Here is a 19,998-nt window from a genome sequence, read left to right as displayed (position 1 = left end):
AATACCACGACTGGTACGTTCCAGCTCGGTTGCACGGCATATGTGTTCAACGCTATCAATTATCTGTGACTACTTTTTATGTGAGAAAAGTGCTATCAACATGTGCCCAATTCTTCCAGAAACCTATTGCAATCCCCTTTCTAGCATATCTATGCGAAGATTCGGATCGGGGTGCTGAGATCAGCTGGGTCGTTGAAGCGAAGGCCCTTGTCTAGCGCCGAGATCGACTCCAGCTCCTCAGAAGTCAGGTCGAAGTCTGTGCTGGCCAAGTTCTGCGCCAGACGCTCGCTGCTGTTCGACTTTGGGATGACGATGATGTCGCGCTGGGTCGCCCATCGAAGGAGGACCTGTGCGGGAGTCTTGCCGTACTTCTCTGCCACCTTGGTGACAGCAGAGTGCTCAAATAGGGGCTGGGCACCGACAGCACGCTTGTTGTTCAGTTCGACGAAGGACTGGGGACCGAAGCTGGAGTACGCAGTCACGACAATGTTGTTCTCCTGAAGCATGGTGATGAGCTGGGGCTGAACCAGGTAAGGATGATGCTCGATCTGGTTGACGGCAGGGTGGATCTTGGCGGATCTCAGGAGGTCGTAGACCAGCTGAGCGTTGAAGTTGGCAACACCAATGGAGTGCAGAATGCCATTGGGGTTGCTGTCGGTCTTGACCAGAGTCTCCAGAGCGGCCCAGGTCTCGGCAATGGGGACGGGGACCTGCTCTGTCACCTTGGTCTGCTCCTTGTCGCTCCAGAAGCAGGGCCACTTGAGCTCAGACATGGGGATGTGACGCTGGGCAATTGGGAAGTGGATGAGGAAGAGATCGAGGTAGCCAACACCCCAGTTCTCGTTCTCGACATGAGCCATCTCGATGGCATGCTCACGGGCGTGGTAGTTGTTCCACAGCTTGGAGGTGATGAACAGCTCCTCGCGCTTCACCAGACCGTCCGCAATGGCTTTTCGAACGCCAACACCGGCCTCAGCGCTATTAGTGTAGTCGTGAGCACCATCAATATGGCGGTAGCCGAGCTTGATGGCGTTGTAGACGGCATCGGCCGTAGTCTCGCGGGGCACCTTCCAGATACCAAACCCAACGAGGGGCATAGTCTGCGGGCGGGGTAATTCAGCAACTTTTAATTCTCATCGCAGGGCGCTCTCGCGATACAGCGAAACAAAGGTAGATACTTACATGGCCGGAGGAGAGCTTGAGGCTTGGTGTCTTTGCCATTTTTGCGGATGTCGTGAACTGTCGAAGAGCGTTTCGGAGCATGCTGAACTTTCCAGAGAGGAAAGAAAAGAGAGTTCGAGGAGGCAAGGGAATTTAAAGGGTTGCAGTTGCCGCACTGGGCAAGTCGCAGAGCTTCCCGCCCGCCGGAGTTGAGCCTTTCTGTACCCTCAATGCGACGCGATTTTCACGCCCATTGCCCGCATTGGCCCCATGACGTTTGGAGGGGCACATCGGGGGGTTCCCTAGACCTTCCCCTGGCGGGCCCTTCGTTTTTGGGGTCCCGTTTCGATGGTGGATGCATCAACCTGCGCCAGAGCTTCTGTGCCTCTTTGATTTGTCTGCACTTGAATCGCAAGCCTAAGCCAAGCGGGGCGGCGGAGCCGCTCCAACCATCGAGCTCCGACTAGGCCAGCTGCTGGCGTTCGGATCCAGTTCGACCGATTGCGATAACCGCGCCTGGTAACTATAAGCGCCTCCTACCAGACTGGCTGCTGCTATGCCAATGCCACAAGACAAAATAGCTTCCTTGAGCTCCAAGTGGAGCTGCCGCAGGCCTAGACTGCCTGCGTGACCTATATAGGCCAGGGGACGCCCGACTAAGTATCTAGACGATACCCTTAGCTCTTGACTATTCGGTGTGGAAAGTATGGTCGGCGAGGTGACACCTCGCACAGCGGGAAAACCTCGGATGTGTCGCAAATGGCAGCAACTCGGCCGTTGCCGACTAACCTTCGTGGACGGAAGAATTATAACGGCACGACGACGATGATACTCGATCAGAAAAGTCTCGGTCCGCCTCTAATACCTTCGCCTGTGCCGAAGTACACTGTCCGCTCGGGAGAAGGCGTAAATAGAGCCGTCTTAGCTGAGGAAGCGAATGACGGCGTGTCTGGTCAAATTGGCTGTTCAAGTCGGCACGGCCATCCTCATTTTCATCATCCCAAGCTCGGAGCTTTTCACCCAAGAGCCATCCGGGACCTGTCGGTAGCACATGAGTTTCCCGTCATCACCAACGCTGCCGAGAATTTGGCCGTCGTCGTCAAAGCCAACTCGCCAGACCGGCGTTCGATGACTGTCCAGCTTCGCTAGTTCCTTCACTGTATGTTTGACATGACCGGGCTGGCCAGCCGCACTCCTATCGCCAATGTCACGGCGACTGGAAAGCTCATGGCTGATGCCAGACGAGTGCCGTGCCTGGTTGGAAGCACCAGCTGCTCCATTAGATGATTCTGCCGGCACTGCGTGTTTGTCGCTCTTCACGAGCTCACTGGCCGCCCAACTCTTGCCGTCTTGGGGGTCAAATGGTGTGTCGATGCGCATAACACGCACAAAGCCGTCTTGACAAGCCGTTGCAATGATGTCGTAGCCTCTGATATTGCCCGGCGCCCATGCAACATCCCTCACGAGGCCCCGATGACCCGTGATCTCTGCCGCGACGTAGAACTCTTTGCCCACAGAACCCACGCCGTACGACGTGGTCAAGATATCCCTCGTCCGGTAGACCTTGACCGAATCCATCGCGGACACAACTAGGCTCAGTGCATCTGTAGGGACGCCGGCTCGTAGAGCGGTGTAGCACGGATCGGGATTCGGGTCGAAACGGACTCTAAAGCAGGTTTCCTCGCCGCGGCTCGGCTTGTTACAGACAATGAACTCATCTAGTTTCACGTAGTCGGACAGATTCTCGGACATTTCGTTTTCGAAGACGATCAGGCGGCCATCGGCAGACAGCAGCGCAAGGTAGGTATGACGGGTCTCCTCGTTGTGTTTCATCGAGAACGACCGATACGGGGCGCGAGATGAACGGTGCTCAAATGCAGCCTTGGCGTTCTCCTTGTATCGGTTGCTGAAGCGGCGCCCCGGGGCTGCAGAGGGATCCTCCGCCCAGAGTTTGAACCTCCCCTCGATGCCCAGAGAGGCTATAAGGTTGGGATAGACGGTTGGCGGAAGCCACTGAAGCTGTTTGTGTGCGCGGCTTGTCAGTAAAGCCTTTAGTGGTGACGGCGATGCCGCCGAATTGCGGCGAGCGTAGGGGAGTAGGGAGGCCGTCATACCTCGAGGATCTCGCCTCCATGGGCGGTCCAGTTGTCACAGAGACGCCAGATGCCATCTCTATGGCGGTTGAAGACGCGGATCTTGCCATCAACAGATCCGGTGGCACAGCGGTCGCCGTAGCTATTGAATGCGACAGCCTGCACAAGGTCCTGGTGGCCGTGCTTCATGATGAGCTCGAATTGATTTCGCTGCTCTGCCAAAGGCGGCTCGCTGAGCAGAGGAGGCATCGTGCTTCTGTGCGGTACGCCGCAATTGAGAAGCAATGTCGGGTATCCGATCTTATATTGGGCTGCAGTCGCAATCCGGAGTTGCGGTCTGATGCTTACGGGGTTGTGGCGTGGTAGATACGATATACCCAGGTAGTGAGTGGCAGGATCAATTGATTAATGAATTCTGGCTGAAAGCTGCAGGACCTCCGGAGCTACTGACAGCTGCAGAGGCAAGAAAGAGGTGGGGGTGCCAGGTCGGTTGGCTCATAGGCCACACCACCACCCGACTAGATGTCCTTTGAATAGACGCTTTCTATAGCTGCAGCACACTACCTAGGCATAGCTTTAGAGAAAAACAGGTATAATCCAAATGGGTCCAGCTAGAGGTTAGAGTTTGACTTGGACTTGGAATTGCAATTGGAATTGGCGCTGCTCTGCGGCTCTTCGCAAGGTACCTAGGTAGGTATGTCGGGGGTTAAGAATTCACGATCTACGATCTACGCTGCCACCATCTCATGAGCCTCTACATAAGTGTCAGGGGATGGATTACATGGGAGCTTCATTTGAAGAATGAGACAGACAGCTACCTGTTATATGATTCAAAAGTCTCCAACGAGGCCGTAGTTAGGAAAGAGGTATCGTGTGTTTGAAAGCGACTAGCACTCCATGAAGTGTAAGCCACTATGAGGGGGTGGCTATTGTTGCTTAGTTAGGCAATTTAAGGGTCCAGCTTCACTGCAACCCACGAGGCTACAGGGGCGACCAGGGGTGTTTTGGTGGCGTCCAATTAGGCCTGTTGATTGGCTTCACATGTCAGATTGACAGAAGACCTGTCACCTTACATCATACAGGCTACGCTGTCTTTTATTCTCTCCGTGCGTGCGTGCGACAATTCCTCAGCCTTGCGACAGCCTCCGCGCGTCCCTCACACATTCACCCTTCCATGCGTGAGAAAGGGATCAAGGCATCACGCCCGGAGTATGGATAAATTGGCAGGAGTCAACTCAACACCACCATCATGACAGCTCATCACTCGCCCACTGCCCTTACGCGCACTGAGACACTCAGCCTCTGGGCTGTCCTTGGCATCAGTGTCGCAATTCTGGTCAAGATCCTCCAGGGTGAGGGTGAGCCGCTCTTTGCCTCCATCGCCATCAGCGGAGTGGCCTTCAGCGTCACCTATGCCATGATCCGATGGCTGGGCCCGACCTTCATCAAAGCTGGGCTCAAGGGCAAGGACATGTCCAAGACCAACCCCAAGGAGATTCCCGAGTGTATGGGCGCCATCTGCGCTGTCGTCTACATACTGCTTATCATCGTCTTCATTCCCTTCGCCTTCTATAAAGACATAGTGGCCGCAACTAGTGGCGGTGGAAATCGAGATGTGGTAGTCCAGCGAGACTACATTCAGAAGGGCCGGTTCCTGCACCGTTTCCCACACGGCAAGGTGAGTTCTCTCTGTTGCCCACCAAGGTGTAGCTAAACTAATCGGCCTTGGCTACAGCTGGCTTCTTTCCTGTCTGCCATCATGGCCCTTCAATCCATCGCGATCCTTGGCATTGGTGACGATCTCTTCGACATTCGCTGGCGACACAAGTTTACGATCCCTGCCTTTGCCGCGATTCCTCTTCTGATCGTCTACTTCATCGACTTCGGCGTCACATCCATCGTCATACCCATACCTCTGCAGCCCTATTTCGGCGAGCTGCTCGATGTCGGCTTCCTCTACTACTTGTATATGGCGGGGTTTGCTATCTTCAGCCCCAACAGCATCAACATCCTCGCAGGAATCAACGGCATCGAGGTGTCCCAGTCAATCGTCATCGCCATGCTCCTCGTGCTCAACGACTGCCTGTACCTGCTGACACCGTACCCCCACCCGGCGATGGACTCACATCTGTTCTCGCTCTATTTCCTCTTGCCATTCCTCGGCGTGTCCTTCGCCCTGCTCCTCCACAACTGGTACCCGGCCAAGGTCTTCGTGGGCGACACATACTGCTACTTCGCCGGCATGGTGTTCGTCGTGGTTAGCATCCTCGGCCACTTCAGCAAGACGCTGGCGCTGCTGCTCATCCCGCAGGTCTTCAACTTCGTCTACTCGGCGCCGCAGCTCTTCCACTTCATCGAGTGCCCGCGCCACCGCCTGCCGCACTTCAGCACCCGCACCGGCCTGCTCGAGCCCAGCCTGTGCCGCTGGACCCCGGACGCCGTCCAGCCCAAGCCCTACGTCGCCCGCGTCCTGCGCCTGCTCGCCCGCCTCCGCCTCGTGTACCTTAAGGAGGACCAGCACGGCAACTTTGTCGAGATGAGCAACCTCACCATCCTCAACCTGTGGCTCGTCTGGCGCGGCCCCATGAAGGAGCAGCGCCTCGCCGTCGAGATCACCGCCTTGCAGACCGTCCTAGGCCTACTAGGCCTATTTGTCCGCCATCGGCTGGCGCTCCTGGTGTTCAAGGAAGATAACTGGGGATTTCCTTCATAAGAGAAACTCTCGATGAATTCGGCTCACGTATGGGCCGAGGTATGATGGGTTTTCTAGATAGGGAGCACTGTTTACCGACCAGATCGGGCCTTCTGTTTCCACGGCTAAAGGAAGCTAAGATGCAAGCTGTACATATAATGTAGAATGTACATCAGAGGATTATGGTCTCAATGATCATGAAAGATATACTGCATCTGGCAGTCGGGGGTTGTGTATACTTCAATCTCATGCAAGTCGCATTCGCACTGGACACTGGCAGGTCAGGATTAGAGAAAAAAGGTACAAGGAGTCTCACGAAATTCAAAAGACATTTTTTCACAAAGAACCAGCATGATAGGCAAGGTGAAGATGCGAAGGCAACACTAAATAATTTGTTGCGTGCTATGATTTTTGCTCATTATGCGGCTGGGCCTGATGATGCCGTCCAGATGGGCGGGACAATGTGTATAAATACAGCACGGGCCAAAAGCAGCCCAAAAACAAGGGGCCGCGAGACCTCCCCATATTCTCCCTTTCCCCTCCCATCGTACATTTGGTTGCCTGACGGACTGAGTGAACGCCGCCGCTTCCGCCGTCATCATCATGCTAAACACGACGCCAGTAGGCCTAACAGCCTCCCCTCCTGTACGAAATCATCCAACCCTGATCGTACGGCAGAGAAGCAACTCCCTCATGGATCGTCAGCACACACGCGCAAAAACAACCGTGGTCGATGACCAAAAAAAAACCAGTCCGTAGGTGATTCCGATCGCCCTCGCCTTGTAACCCCTCTGAAAATAGAAGAAAAACCAGCAAGCCTGTTCTGTACCCCAACGCCGATTGAAATCCGATATTCCACCCCATGCCGCCATTTTGAGGTTTAAATCGCAAAGGACAACCATGACGACACATGACATGCCACAAGGGTTAAGCGCAAGCCAGACGCCTAGCCGCTATAATCGAAACAAAAGAACTATGTAGGAGAGAGTGGTCTGATCGAAGGCAATTCCCCAAGACGAGCCGGCGTGCTACTCGTCCATTTTGAAAATGTATATATTACAAAGAGCCGTTCACCGAAAACTCGGGTGCCATGGCGTTAGTCCCGGGTGTTGGCAATCCGTCAGTAGGCTTCTCAGTCGTTGGCGAGTCTACCGCGATGGATTCGTCGGCACTCGTAGCAGATTTCGGCTCGTCAATATTCGATGTTGATGGCCTCAAATTGTTTGTCCCCAGAGATGGTTTCGTGCCCGTTTTGTTCATCCTGTTCTTCGTGTAGTCACTCAAGCTCAGTTTCTTCTTAATAGGGCTTGGATTCGCCGCGAAGCCATTGACCGACGGTGGCCCGAAGGGACTGGGGAGATTGCTGCTAGAGAACGGAGACTGCACGATCGAACCAGTCGCAGACAAGGGTGTCGAGACAGTAGGGAGGACAGTCGAGTTCCCGAAGGTGGGGATTGGGGGCATTTGGACGCGCAAGTCAGGAGATTTGTTCAAAGTTGGACTCGAAGTTGCTATGTGTCCAATATTCGTCAGGTCAGCAGCCACTGCCGTGACTGATGGTGGCGACGTCGAGGAAGCATCAGGCATCGGAATGTCACCCGATGTTGAAAGTCCAGGAGACGCCAGCAATGATCTGTGCAACAGCGATGGTGAACCCGAAGGAACCTTCATGTCAACGATTGAAGAATCCACATCCATAGCACTTGTCGAATGTTCCAATTTGAGAGAATGCCGTTGTTTCTGTCGCTCATCATCATCAAGTCGGAAGCGATGGCGATTTTCAAGTAGACGTTTGGATAGCGAGACCACCCTCCTCCTTGTCTTGGGAGCATGTCCAATCTCACTGTACCATTCGCCCTCGACTGGGTCGGTTTGCACGCCAACATCGCAGTAACTTGAGTGTGGTGCAAGGGACGTCTGACGCGATACTGCTGGACGGGAACTCTGTCGTGATGCAGCATGCCTAAATTGATGTCCTGAGGGAGGAAATACTGCACTCGCTGGCGAGCCAGACTTGCTTCTTGAGGTCGCCGCATCAACATAGTTTCGCTCTAAGGTACCATTTGGCCCACTTGAAGCATTGCTTGTTGAATTGCGGTTTTTAGGCTTCGAAGTGCTCGAAATTTCAGTCCCCAAAGGCCCAGTACCATCGGACACACGCTTTTTCTTTCGCGGTGGTTGTGCCTGCTCCATCCTGCGAAACGAGTCCTCGACCATCGCAACTTTCCTCTTGTCCCGATCGGTAGGCTCAGTCAGTATCCCGAGGGTATCAAACGAGCCTTGACGAGCTGGTGTCATGTCTCTGCTCGGAGGTTTGCTGCGAGAGGAGCCGGACACCGATCGACCGTCATGGTCGTGTGTTTCATCCAAATGGCCTTCACTAGCAGCTCGACTATTTGTCGCATGGCCTGTACTAGTCGGTGAAATGGTATGTGTTTTCGGCTTCCGGGACTTCTTCCTTATTGTGTTGGATCTTGCGTGGGCTTTTCCAAGGTAGTTTCTATGGAAGCGGGCGAACGCGCAATCCTGGTCGAGGTCGCACGCACAACCGCCGTATTCGGATAGGATGAGAAACACCCAGCTGGCAATCGAGTGATATTCCGATTGGTCCACATCTGCCTCATCTTGTGCCGTTGGTTCATCATCCCCAAGCCCAAGGAGCCGGAGCATCCTAGCCTTGTCTTTCTTTGGAAATCGAAAATCCCAAGGTAGGGTGATCTGTTCATTGGCGGCAATAGCACGATCGCTGACGAGCCAGAAATGGTACTCGGAGCCTTCTGAAAGGAATGTATCCAATACAGCGTTGGGTTTGCATGACCGCCGAACATATCGAGCGCGCGAGCCTTCTCTTCTCGTATCAATGTATAAGGGAAGCATCGGGTGGAAGAAGACAAATGGTAGCGGAGATGTAAGCTCGTCCCAACGATTGTCGGGATCGGCACAATAGTCTTTTTGGAACCCAATTTGGCCGTTCAACTCCATCAAAGGCACGTCTTTCTCAATTGCGGCTGGTGTAGTTAGATACTGCCAACGTAGGATCTTGTCGGAATTAGGCGGTGATTTTTTGTCGTGGTGTTCGACATGTAACGGTCGTTTTAAGGATTCGATATTCGACGGCAGTATTTGAAACACATCATTGTACTCTTGACCAGTCTCTTGTCGCATACGCTCAGGTTCTCGTAGCCACAATGACATCGCGTTGGAGATCACGAGGCTGGCGAACGAGTTTGTTTGAACAATCTGGACGTCTTGCTCGTTATATAATGATAGGAAACCTTCGGAGTAGTTGTGTATTTCGAAATCATTGGGAAGATCAGGCGGAGTATTGGCAGGACTCGGAGGATGTCCGTGCGGATTGGCGCGCGACGTGCTATACGACGGACTCCTCTTTGCCGCCTGAGAACTAATTGATTGGTTCGACTTGTGAGAACTCTTTGTCTTTTTCGGAGGATGTGAATGATCATTGGGACTGCCATGCTTCGACGCTTCGACGCTGGGAGCGTGTCCGTTCAGCTGGAGGTCATTCGGCTTAGGTTTTTTCTTGTGGCTTTTAGAGGGTGGGCGCTTAGGCTTCTTGTCTGATGTCTCCTCTTCAACAACAGCCGTGCTAAGACGTGCTTTTTGTCTCTCGATGGCGCGTTGTCTGTCCAGCTGTCGAGGTTTGCACTCGGCGCAAGAGTGGGAGAAATCTTCGCGATAAGCGTCTTCTACATTATTCGGGTAGAAGCACTCGATGTGCTGCCAGGTATCGCATGTCTCGCAGTAAATCGTGTTTCCATCATCATCAGAGAAGTTACAGATACACTTGATGGTGTACGGCTCTTCCTCTACCGTCTCAACCTTCTGTGGGACATCTTGGTTCGAGACGGTATTGTTTGTGGGGAAGACTGTCTGACTAGGAGTCGCGATCTGCGTCGACAGCGGCTGAAGCTTGTCGGTCATAATCTAACAAAGTCCTCGCGATGCGAATTGGAGCGGGAGGGTTTTGAGCAGAGAGATTATGTTCGCAGCCTGGGGGGCATGACGACCTCTGGTGTGACGCAGCAACAAGAGTATGAGAAGAATAGTGTGTTATCGCGTCAAGAGATGGGGATGGCATTCGCCGGTTGTGCGCGAACAAAGAGGATCGTACAAGGTAGAATGGACAGCTAGAGAACGGTCGGCGGGCGGGCTCTGGTCGGCGGTAGGACACGTCGTGGAAGACTCGGAGTTCAAAACTACAAAGTCGACCATGTAAAGGGCGACAATGTGCGAAGACGCGATACCGAGAGTCGACGTGGGAATCAGTCGTGGTGGTCGAGAGGGCGTCGGTGTTGTGTTTGTCTATTTTCGCAAAAGGCGTGGCGATGGATCACGACAAATTCGAGATTGACGAGACGAGGCGGAAAGTGGATGCGCCTCGACGAACAAAGGGATTCAAACGAGTCGGATGCAGCGGCCGAGTCGATTGAAGATGCTTTCGAGGAGAAGTCGTGGAAGACTCGGCCGGTGACGAGGAAGTTGGTCGTGAAGAGTGTTTGGAACGGGGCGAGGAGAAGGGAAAGAATTGCAGAGTAGAGCAGGAGGGAAGAGAGTTCAGAGAGGGGGCCGACCGACAACACGAGCGAGCGAGCGAGCAGAGAAGGACTGGTGCCGGTGCCACTGCCACTGCCAGTAGCCCAGTGCAGCAGTCAGTGTGTGCGTGAGAGAGGTGCCAGTGCCCCAGCGGAGTGTCCATTCGAAAGCGCAAGGACAGAGCGGAGGAAAGCAGCCAATCAACGGGCAAGGCACTTCCTCACCACTCGGTACAAGGTACATGCCTCCTGCTGTAATGACTCAGGCATCAACCTGCACGACGGACGCAGAAAAAGCGGTCGGGCGGGGGAGCCAACCCATTGCATCCCCCCCATCCCAGCCCAGCCCATCCCATCCCATCCATGACAAGGAGGAGAGAGGAGAGGAGGCCGTTGTGCGGCAAAGGGAGGACCAGCCCACAGCTCTTCCGCTACCTACCTGGGTAGAATAACAGAAGGAGAAAAAGAAAAGACGACAGCTTAAGACATAACAAGAATAGCAAGCCACTCAACTGAGAGACAGAGCAATCCAACACGAGTTGGGAGAGGAGAGAAGTCACCTCGATGAGACCGACATCTCTTGGGATGATAATATGATGAAGGAATGAAGTACCCGAGAGTGCAGCGAAAGGACAAACCTGAGCTTGAGTATAGCATGGAATCGCAAGAGGAAATGTTGAGTGAGACTCGGCTGGAGGCCTGGGAGTGAACCTTAGTTAAGGCGAAGTAAGGGAAGTAGGCCGGCTACCTAACCTAAGGTTAGGTCATGTCCTGTGAGGCAGGCAGAGAGAAGAAGGGCAAGGCAGGGAGGGAGGGTCAGGTCAGGTAGCTTGCAGAAAGGGGCCAAGGCAGGACGACGGGCTTGCAGGACAGACCGTAATAAGAGAGGAGAGGCAATCTGTAATAAAGCGTAAGATGTTGTGGCGGCGTAACAGAAACCGGCTCGAATTTTTCCTTCCCTTGCCTGCCCGCTCCCCCATTACCCATCCACGATCGCCCCCTGGTGGTGGCCAATGTTCGGTGATGTACCCAGGACTTCTTCGCCTCTCATCAATAGGAACTCATCAGGGCTTACGTAGGCGAGCCCGCGACAACTCCAGGCGATGCCTTTGGCTTGATAGATAGCTGCTTTCTGAACAGTCGAGATGACTGGTTAACTACGGTTGGCTCGCGTCTTGGGGGCAGCACGCTATCCAGGTACCTACTAGGTGACATAACCCAATGCATGTATGTACTGCTACCCTCCAATTGCAACTTCGCCCGCATCCTGTGCCCTCGCGACCGCGATCGGTCTTGTCCGTTTTGGTATCAGAGACGCGCTGCCCGAGGCACCTCGAGGCCGTCCTCGAGGCAGGAGCGCTTGAAAATGCTTCTACTCGGTATGACCAAAATGCAAGGATGGGAAATTGTCGACTTTGTAGTCTACCACCACATTCTCCGTCGAAAGATGCGACAGTCATGTCATCATTTAGCTTGATTACCGTTGCGAAACTGCTTCTCGTGCTACAGCTTGGACGTTTCTAGGCTGCTTTAGCTCATGCAGCTCCCCCGGCCTATCAACCATGCCAATGACGAGATACCCTTGAGACAGGTGTGTTCAGGATTAAGTATAGTGTACCTGCTTGATAGTACAACAATCTTAAAGACTTGATGAGTAAGGAGGCACTACAGTAGGAAACCGTATACGGCACATACCCAAGTATAGGTAGACAATGAGAACAGCCTGGAAGCAGATATGGCATTGTCATGAGGCATCAAAACTACTCTCAAGAAAGGTAGGTTCAATTTTGACTTGAGGGCGATTCTCAGTATAGCGAGGAAGATTCATGAGACAAAAGTCGGAAAAATTCTCACTAGGCTACCTTGGCCGAGTGCTATTGACCGGAAGGTTTCGCAGATGCGAACCCTGCAGGTAGCATTTTATTTTTGCGTATCTCTCCAATGTTGAGTGATGGCCATATTTGAATCAACTCATGGAAATGTCTAATGACAGGTCGAAATGAGGCCTGTATTGAGAACCAGGGAAGTGGAAACCCTCTGAGATGCCAGATGGCAGGGCGTGCATAGTTTTGTCGGTTTCTCAACTCTTGTCACCTTCTTACTCTCGCCTACTTTATCGATACCGCTCTGGCTTCTTTTGTAGATCGAATACGCTGTCTTGTGCAGTCAGGATTTCTATAATTCTCACGGACCTTTCGTCGAAGTGAAGATTAATAGCCGGTTCTGTAGGCCCTCGCCTCCGATATCGTGTCAGCTGAGACACCCAGGCAGAGTGGGGAGGTTGCACATGTGGTTGAGGAAGAGGCTGGTCGGGTGGTCCACCAATCAGAGAGCATCAACACACCCAGAAATGACGTGCCCCAATCCTTTCTAGGTAGTCATACCGTCAGTCGTAGCCGCCTGTTATCGCTCCCAGTAGCACCAGCTTCCAACCGTCCATCACCCTACCCCATCTTTTGCCTCACAATCAAACGGAGCTATTGACATCTGCTCTCTATCCCTTCACATCAACTATTCTGACAGAGGATAACTACGAGGGCTATTCCAATTTTCAAATAGCACGATGAGGTTCTCGGTCGCCCTTATCTCGCTCCTCGCCACACATCTCACCTCGGCTCGGGGCCTGTTCGGAGGCAGCCAGGAAGTCGTGAAGAATGACGATTTGAAGGTCCCCGGCGACTCGCCGTTGGAGCTCTGCGATAAGGACCACGGCGACGATATTGTCAGCATCGAGAGCGTAGATCTACTACCAAACCCACCAGAGGCGTACGCATTCCAGCTACAGAGTTGAAGCATGGGGACAATGCTAACTAACTGCTGCAGTGGAGAGGACCTCGTTATCAAGGCTGTCGGCACCGTATACGAGACGATCGAAGATGGCGCATACGTCGTTTTGCAGGTCAAGTACGGCCTAATTCGTCTCATCAGCACCAAGGCTAGTCTCTGCGAACAAATTCAGAATGTCGATATGGAATGTCCCATCGAGCCAGGCGTCCTTACCATCACCAAATCTGTTGAACTACCTAAGGAGATTCCCCCCGTAAGACGCCCTCGCCGTGATCCTTTCAATGAATTAGTCGACTAATCACTTCTTTAGGGAAAGTACACAGTCTTCGCCGACGTCTACACCAAGGACGGAGAGCCCATTACATGCTTGACGGCCACCGTTGTTTTCGGAAAGAAGAGTGCCCTCGGTGGTATTCTCGACCTTTGAAAGCACAAGATAGAATGATTTATTGGCATTACGGCGTGGCATTATCTTGCCATGCTACGAGATGAACACACTGGTTGAGGGGCACGATGTTTTCATTAGGATGCTCATGGCGGGGAGTTCTCTGCGTTTCACCTATTCTCCTTCATGCATAGCAACACACCTGGGGCTTGACGCTTTGATGGCTGGTCTTTGTGGGAATGAGTGGCACTGGGCAGCATTCAAATACGATTCTGAACACAATGGGGCAGTGATTATTGGCCTATAATTGTCTTCTTTCTTGCAATGGTAATGCTTCATTATGTGTGCTATGTACAATGTAACCAATGCTTCTGATCAACACCCAGGCCACTTCGTATCGGTAAGCTCTGAAGTTGTCATAGCACATGGGACGGCGCCCAGATGTCGGCTTTCTGACCTTCCAGATATGACTATTGAAATATGTTGTCCAACCAAAGTGGCCCCAGGAGCCAACAGTTTCTACTCCTAGCCTGAATCGCCATGACTTACTCCCCAAACAGGCGTCTTACCCGTCTCAAGACGCTGTCTTTCTCTGGGTCGTATGGGTGGTCTTTGCTGGGAATCTCGAGGATGGTGGGGAAAGCAGCTGTGTATGTATCAATCCGGTGCCGTATTCTATCGGCAAGCTATTCCAGGGTCAGCGGTGGTCCTGGAGCCTGGTACCTGTATGTACTAACATGTTGGTTGATTAATACGATGCCAATATCTTTGCGTTCTGTGAATCGTTCGAATGCAGACTCGATGGCTGCGTTATCGGTCTTCCCATCCACAACCAGAAAGTTCTTCTGCGAGTCCGGCGCCGGCGTCACATGCTTCATCACATCTATGTCAGTTCATCTCTTCTCTCAGCAACTTAGGCGTGATCACTCACGCCGATACCAGCGAGGAGGAGGCCAGTCACGGAATCCTGGACGTCATTGTCAGCATGGTGCTCGATTGCTGCGGCAGGAAACCCAAGGTGGTGTTGGTTACCTCATCGCCAATGACAGCAAGGAACTGTCGGTCCTTGTAGTCTGCTTGTGAAGTCGACATGGTCTCCTGGCCAGTAAGTAGTGGCTCTCGAATAGTTGCAATCGTCGCAACAGAAGCGACGTTCTCGAAATGCGCCAAATAGCTGGAGGTCCGGCGGCCTTAGACACCTGAGGTCAGCGGGACGAATTGGAGCTCTCACCGCCCAATAGGTGCCTGCTAGGAGAGCTTAGGGGATTTCCATCCCCACTATCAATGCCCAGATCCGTAGGAGCATCATTATGCTGCCTGCGGGGCAGGTCGGCCAGTGCACATAGGCGCTAGCGAGCCAGGTCCTAACAAGAAACCCATGTCCCTAAATAAATCCCACCTTAACTCGGCTCAAGTAAACAAAGATCTTAGCAGCCGACAAAGCACTTTCGTCGGCCCACGACAGCTTTCCCGTCGGCCACGCCTGAGCCATTCCGGGTGCGATATTGGAGGCAGAAGGGCTCTGGAATGCAAGTTTGCTGAACAAACTTTGCAACGATGCCGCGCCTTGTTCGGCGCCGGCCGCTGTCTGAGCGGATCTTCGCTGCCTTGAATCCTTACGACTTCCTCTTATGGCTCTCCGAGGAGGTTGAGACGCGTGATCTGGGCTCGAAGAGCGTCGGCACACAAGCCGGTCTGATCCTGAACTTTATCTTTCTTCTTGTAAGAGCAAATACGGGATCTTCACGGAGCGGTGACGATGTTTTCGGCGATTCCTCAGGTTCTGGTTGGCTAAGTTACTTAGTGAGTTGCCTATGATGTTCACCGTTTCTGCTCCTCTAACGTTGCTCTAGGTCTGGTTTCTATCATGGACAATGGTTGTATTCTCGATTCTCAATCTCGGTTACACTTTCTGGAGATCGCGATCCTACCGACTTTTTGAGGCCGATGTCGAGCAAACACCAGGAACACCCTCAGCATACCGAGTTCGTGTGGAGGCCAAACCAGCAGATTCAGCCTCACCTCAACAGCGCTTAACAAATCTACTAGCTGCAGAGAGTGCAGAATCACGAGCACATCCTGACAAGACTCGAGATGTCTGGGAGTTGGCTCTATGGGACCCTCTGCCAGCCTCTCTGCAGCTTGTGTGCTTGTTCAGCCCATTGCATGTGCTTATATACATGCTGAGCCTTCCGCTGGCTCCTCTCGATCCACAACCGAGCGTCACAGTCTTCAAATGTCTGATCGAGCAGGTGACCTTATCAGGGCTCCTCGTGGCTTTTGTAGAACGGTTTACGCAGCAGAACAAGGACGCTGCTATCATCCAGAAGTGGGTGATGCGGGAGTATGACACCAAATTCGTCCATCCACGTCTTCACCCTGTGGTGCGTGAAGTTGGAGTTCAGTGCAGCATAGGCGATACTGAACACGAAGACGAATCTGTCGTTGTGGGCACTCCGGCTACACAGATCAGTCATGGCTTCCAGACCCATCCCAATCAAAACTATGCGAAGCATCTTGGCGCCGGTAGAGTCGAACAGCCTCGGTCTCCCATTCCTATGAGTCCTCGACTCTTCACTCCCGCGCCTAGCTCAAGACAATCAGATGTATTCACCTCTTCACGTCCTTCTCGGCCTTCTGGGCTCAGAAAGAGCTTGCCAGCAAGTACACCAGAGCTCCCGGTAGAAACACCTATGCAGCCAACATCGACCACGACTTCAAGTGATAACGGTACAAACTTTGGTGGAAGTCTTGGTGTATATACTCACGCGAGATCCCCGCTCAAGAAGGCAACTAGTATGAGCGATATGAACCATTCAGGGTCCTTTTCTCCGAGAAACTCTCGAGAAATGGCTGCTCTAGAACAGAGAGACCTGGCAGAGAGGATGCAGCGTCGCGCTAGCCCACTGAAGGGAGATAGGCGCGTCACAACCTCGTCCTTGGTCCCAGATCCTGAGCCAGCGCAGAGCCCAAACCCATTTGCAAATATGGGGAGGCATCGTGGGCGGTACGAGAGATTTCCGTCTCGCTGGTAAGCACATTTATATGAAATGAGTCAAAGAAAACTCATAAAATTAAACTATAATTACGAAGCTCCTTTGGCATTGCATACTTGGCGTTGTACGGCTAAGGAGGGATATATATTGCTGGACTTAGACAATAAGTGCATTATTCAATGGAGCCTTTTTGCTAAACAATGGTGTCAAATGGGGTTTTGCGTAGTCACAGTGAGTCAAAGGAATGACAATTTCACCAAATCTGAAGTCGGGGTCGTCTTCGAGTGTCCATACCTAAATATTTTTGAAATGTCGGCAACAGCCATTCGCTCGTACCTGCCCTTTAGGAAAGGTGTCTCCAATCAAGAAGGTAGGCTGTGATAAGCCGCGATCTGAGTTGTTATTCTCTTGAGACTTCGTACTCTCTTCACCTATGCGACACCTACCCTTTTTTGAGGCTACAGGAAACTGAAACATCATTATGCGACGAGAAATGTCGCCGTCTACCTCCATCTCTAGTTTCATGACGAAACTCCGTCCCAGCCAGCGTCCAGAACGAGGGGGCACGCTTCGAGATCGAGGTTACTAGGATCAACCTCTGAACGACAAACGACCGGGGCTTCCGCAACGCGAGTGGCATTGTGAGGTAGGAAAGTCTCCAAGAAGTCGGCCAACTGCTCCGGCCAGCTTCCCACGCAAAGCGGTCGCCATCGATAGTGGCCATGATTCGCAGACCGAGTTCAGCGCTTCGTCCTTGAGGTGGGCACCTAATGGGGCTCAAGATTTGTTTGAGAAGAAGAGAGAGCTGCGGAAGCTGCGTCGGAATCTCAAAGACAGCGGCGACTGGCTTGGTCCGCAAGGCTTCAATCCTGCCACTGGACGCTGGGATTCGGTTCCTTCTGCCCGCGAATCAAGCCCCATTACAGATGGAGGCAAATCGCGAGCTCATGCCGAGGGAGATCGCGAGGAGACTCGCAAGACCGAGAAAGAAAACGCAATGAAAGCAGCCCATCGTAAGATCCGCTGGCGGAAGAGGATAGATCAATGGTCGTCCGCTGCCTCACCTGACCTGAGTCCAATCACACAGTCCCAAAGCAGTCTCTCCCCAGAACATGGTCTGTACCCAATGTATCACTGCTGATAAGTCGTTGAAGTTGACCAAACGCAGATGATCCGAAGCCATCACCGCATCGACGGTCCATTCAAGCCTCAATAGATTCCTCAATCCTACATTCAGGCTCCTCTGATCAAAGAAACCTTTCACCTCAGCTTGAAAAGGCTTGTCAGAGCTCATCTGGGACGATAATCCATACCCCAAGAAGGCAGACAATTCGCAATCCGCTATCCCTTGATGATGAACAGCAATCGCAGCCCGTGAGCTCACTGCCTGCCGACAAATCGACACCCAGGAGACGGCCAGGCAAGCTTGATTACAGTGATATAATGCCAGTTGACCTGGAAGACTTCCCTGAAACGAGTCCGCACCCACCAATAGTCGGGCCAAAACCTGAGGCTTATAAGTCCAACCGACAGGCCAAAGAGTCAAGTCACCAAGATCAAAGCACCAGTTATCGTACCGAACTCGATTCCGAAAAGGAGGTGCATCTGCCTCATCAGGACTTGAAAAATCCAGCTTCTTTGGTCTCTGATGCAGCCACTGCCGGTAGCCATCTTCATTCAGAGCAGAATGGCACTGGTTTCGACCCGGAATCAAAGAGGCCGGCCTGTGTCCACACTCATCACCATCACTACTGGATTCGATCTGCACCTAACGAGCCCAGACTTCGATCATGTAGGCGATCTCAGCACCATGAGCGGAAACTTAGTGGGCCAGATATCGGGGCTGTTGAAGGTCAAATTCGAAAAGCAGGTACTGCGGACCTAGACAACTTTGCTGTCTTCCCAAGCGAGTTTGATATTGAGCAGCTAGCTGAAGTACGGCCGGCATCCCACAACACATATCACCGCTACTATGTTAATCCGGCAGCCCAGCAGCAAGAACAAGACGGCAGTAACACCACTCACATACACGTGTACATGCCATACCGACTACCTATACGGCAGAGTTCTCGCCGACAAGATGTGCATGAGAGGGTATTACTTCGTCCACATCAGACAAGAGTGTGATCTAGGACGTGGCTCCTCGTGCGCAGAATATCACCATTTAGTCTCCACTCAGATTGGACAACGGCGAGACCGCGGATGCACAGGAGCCAGGTGGGGCTAGCGACATTGTATTACTTAACAAGTATATCTCATACCAAAGACACTAGGTATTGTTGAGAATGAGGAAACCGTCTGCCGTGGCGGCCCCGATATAACGCCGTGTGGTGACATGAATAAATGCCTTTACAATTACAATACAGCTCATGGTCTCTTGTCGGATTTCACCGGAGCTACAACGATACCAGGGCAATTCCGCAGGAATATGTTTTTGGCTTTTCTCACGTGCCTTACTACCATCTCTAGTTGGTAGCTACCCCTATGCAAAGGGCAAGCTCTACCTATACCAGAACGTTCAAACAATATTGATGGTTCCGCTATCGCGAAGCAACAACCTCGGTGCTACGTTGACGACATATGTAGAACCTCCGGCGATAGCTGGGCATAGCTCTGGTTGGTCGAAGCACTGGCTGCTTCATGTACCCAGCTCATCGACCTATGAGAAGAGCGACGATAACGTGACTAAGGACAGATAAGTCGACGTGTCTAGTGACAAGCGACCTGCCCGACCAGGATGATATCTACTGAGATCAGATCTCTTGGGCTCAGGGGAAAGACACATGGCAGATGACGAGCCTGCGATGCCGGGGCTCCTGCCAGAGTTTCGCAGCTCTCTCTGCCGTAAGACCGCCCGTCTCCATCCATCGGGCCATTCCAAGATCGCCGTGCTGCAGGTCCTCGGTCAAAACCGTGGCTGTTGGTCTGGTCTGTGCCTCTTGTGGGCTTTCTTCCTGCCCGAGTGGCCCTATCTTGCGTAAGACTAACCCGGCTCCTTGAGCAATTATGTTAGCAAGAGGCGAAACGGCACCGACACAAGCAGTACGAGCCGCTAATTCTACTGATGATTTGCCATCCGTTGCCAATTCAGTGCCATGCATGCCCCCACTGTCTATCCCCGCTGTGGCCCTCTACAGCGCCCAGTCGGCCAATACGGCGACACCATTTGAAATCTAGGTGCTACCCCGCGTTCCGCGAACCGGAGGCCGTAAGAATCCTCCGATGATCGGCTCACCGCTGCTGCGCATCTGGAAGCTCTTTTGCATTATCTTCGGCCTGTGCGATTTAGCTTTTTTTGGTTACAAAAGGCCAAAGACACCATATACCGCTA

General features: G+C 52.7%; 5 protein-coding genes across 5 annotated transcripts; 2 read left to right on the top strand and 3 right to left on the bottom strand.

Annotated features, from left to right (window-relative positions):
* Window positions 1-149: 149 nt before the first annotated feature.
* On the bottom strand, window positions 150-1,097 carry UCRPA7_6874 (putative nad h-dependent d-xylose reductase protein; the record flags this gene model as incomplete). Its single annotated transcript, XM_007919409.1, has 1 exon — window positions 150-1,097. One exon carries the CDS (start codon window positions 1,095-1,097, stop codon window positions 150-152), a length of 948 nt encoding a protein of 315 aa, XP_007917600.1.
* Window positions 1,098-2,127: 1,030 nt separating this feature from the next.
* Window positions 2,128-3,503, bottom strand: UCRPA7_6873 (putative nuclear pore complex subunit protein; the record flags this gene model as incomplete). Its single annotated transcript, XM_007919408.1, has 2 exons — window positions 2,128-3,180; window positions 3,276-3,503. The coding sequence occupies 2 exons, from the start codon at window positions 3,501-3,503 to the stop codon at window positions 2,128-2,130; spliced, it is 1,281 nt and encodes a 426-aa protein (XP_007917599.1).
* A 1,000-nt stretch (window positions 3,504-4,503) lies between these two features.
* Window positions 4,504-5,967, top strand: UCRPA7_6872 (putative udp-n-acetylglucosamine-1-p transferase protein; the record flags this gene model as incomplete). The annotated part of the gene is made up of 2 exons (XM_007919407.1): window positions 4,504-4,932; window positions 4,990-5,967. The coding sequence occupies 2 exons, from the start codon at window positions 4,504-4,506 to the stop codon at window positions 5,965-5,967; spliced, it is 1,407 nt and encodes a 468-aa protein (XP_007917598.1).
* A 7,095-nt stretch (window positions 5,968-13,062) lies between these two features.
* Window positions 13,063-13,713, top strand: UCRPA7_6871 (putative phosphatidylglycerol phosphatidylinositol transfer protein; the record flags this gene model as incomplete). The annotated part of the gene is made up of 3 exons (XM_007919406.1): window positions 13,063-13,265; window positions 13,323-13,539; window positions 13,597-13,713. 3 exons carry the CDS (start codon window positions 13,063-13,065, stop codon window positions 13,711-13,713), a joined length of 537 nt encoding a protein of 178 aa, XP_007917597.1.
* Window positions 13,714-14,087: 374 nt separating this feature from the next.
* On the bottom strand, window positions 14,088-14,763 carry UCRPA7_6870 (putative vacuolar atp synthase subunit f protein; the record flags this gene model as incomplete). The annotated part of the gene is made up of 5 exons (XM_007919405.1): window positions 14,088-14,141; window positions 14,241-14,357; window positions 14,409-14,543; window positions 14,603-14,638; window positions 14,704-14,763. 5 exons carry the CDS (start codon window positions 14,761-14,763, stop codon window positions 14,088-14,090), a joined length of 402 nt encoding a protein of 133 aa, XP_007917596.1.
* Between the last annotated feature and the right edge of the window lie 5,235 nt (window positions 14,764-19,998).

The sequence above is a fragment of the Phaeoacremonium minimum genome (genome assembly GCF_000392275.1).
Source record: "Phaeoacremonium minimum UCRPA7 unplaced genomic scaffold PA7_03_scaffold_496, whole genome shotgun sequence".
In the NCBI taxonomy this organism is placed as follows: Eukaryota; Fungi; Ascomycota; class Sordariomycetes; order Togniniales; family Togniniaceae; genus Phaeoacremonium; species Phaeoacremonium minimum.
The sequence above is the reverse complement of the archived record's forward strand: the minus strand, read 5'-3'. Positions and strand labels throughout refer to the sequence as shown.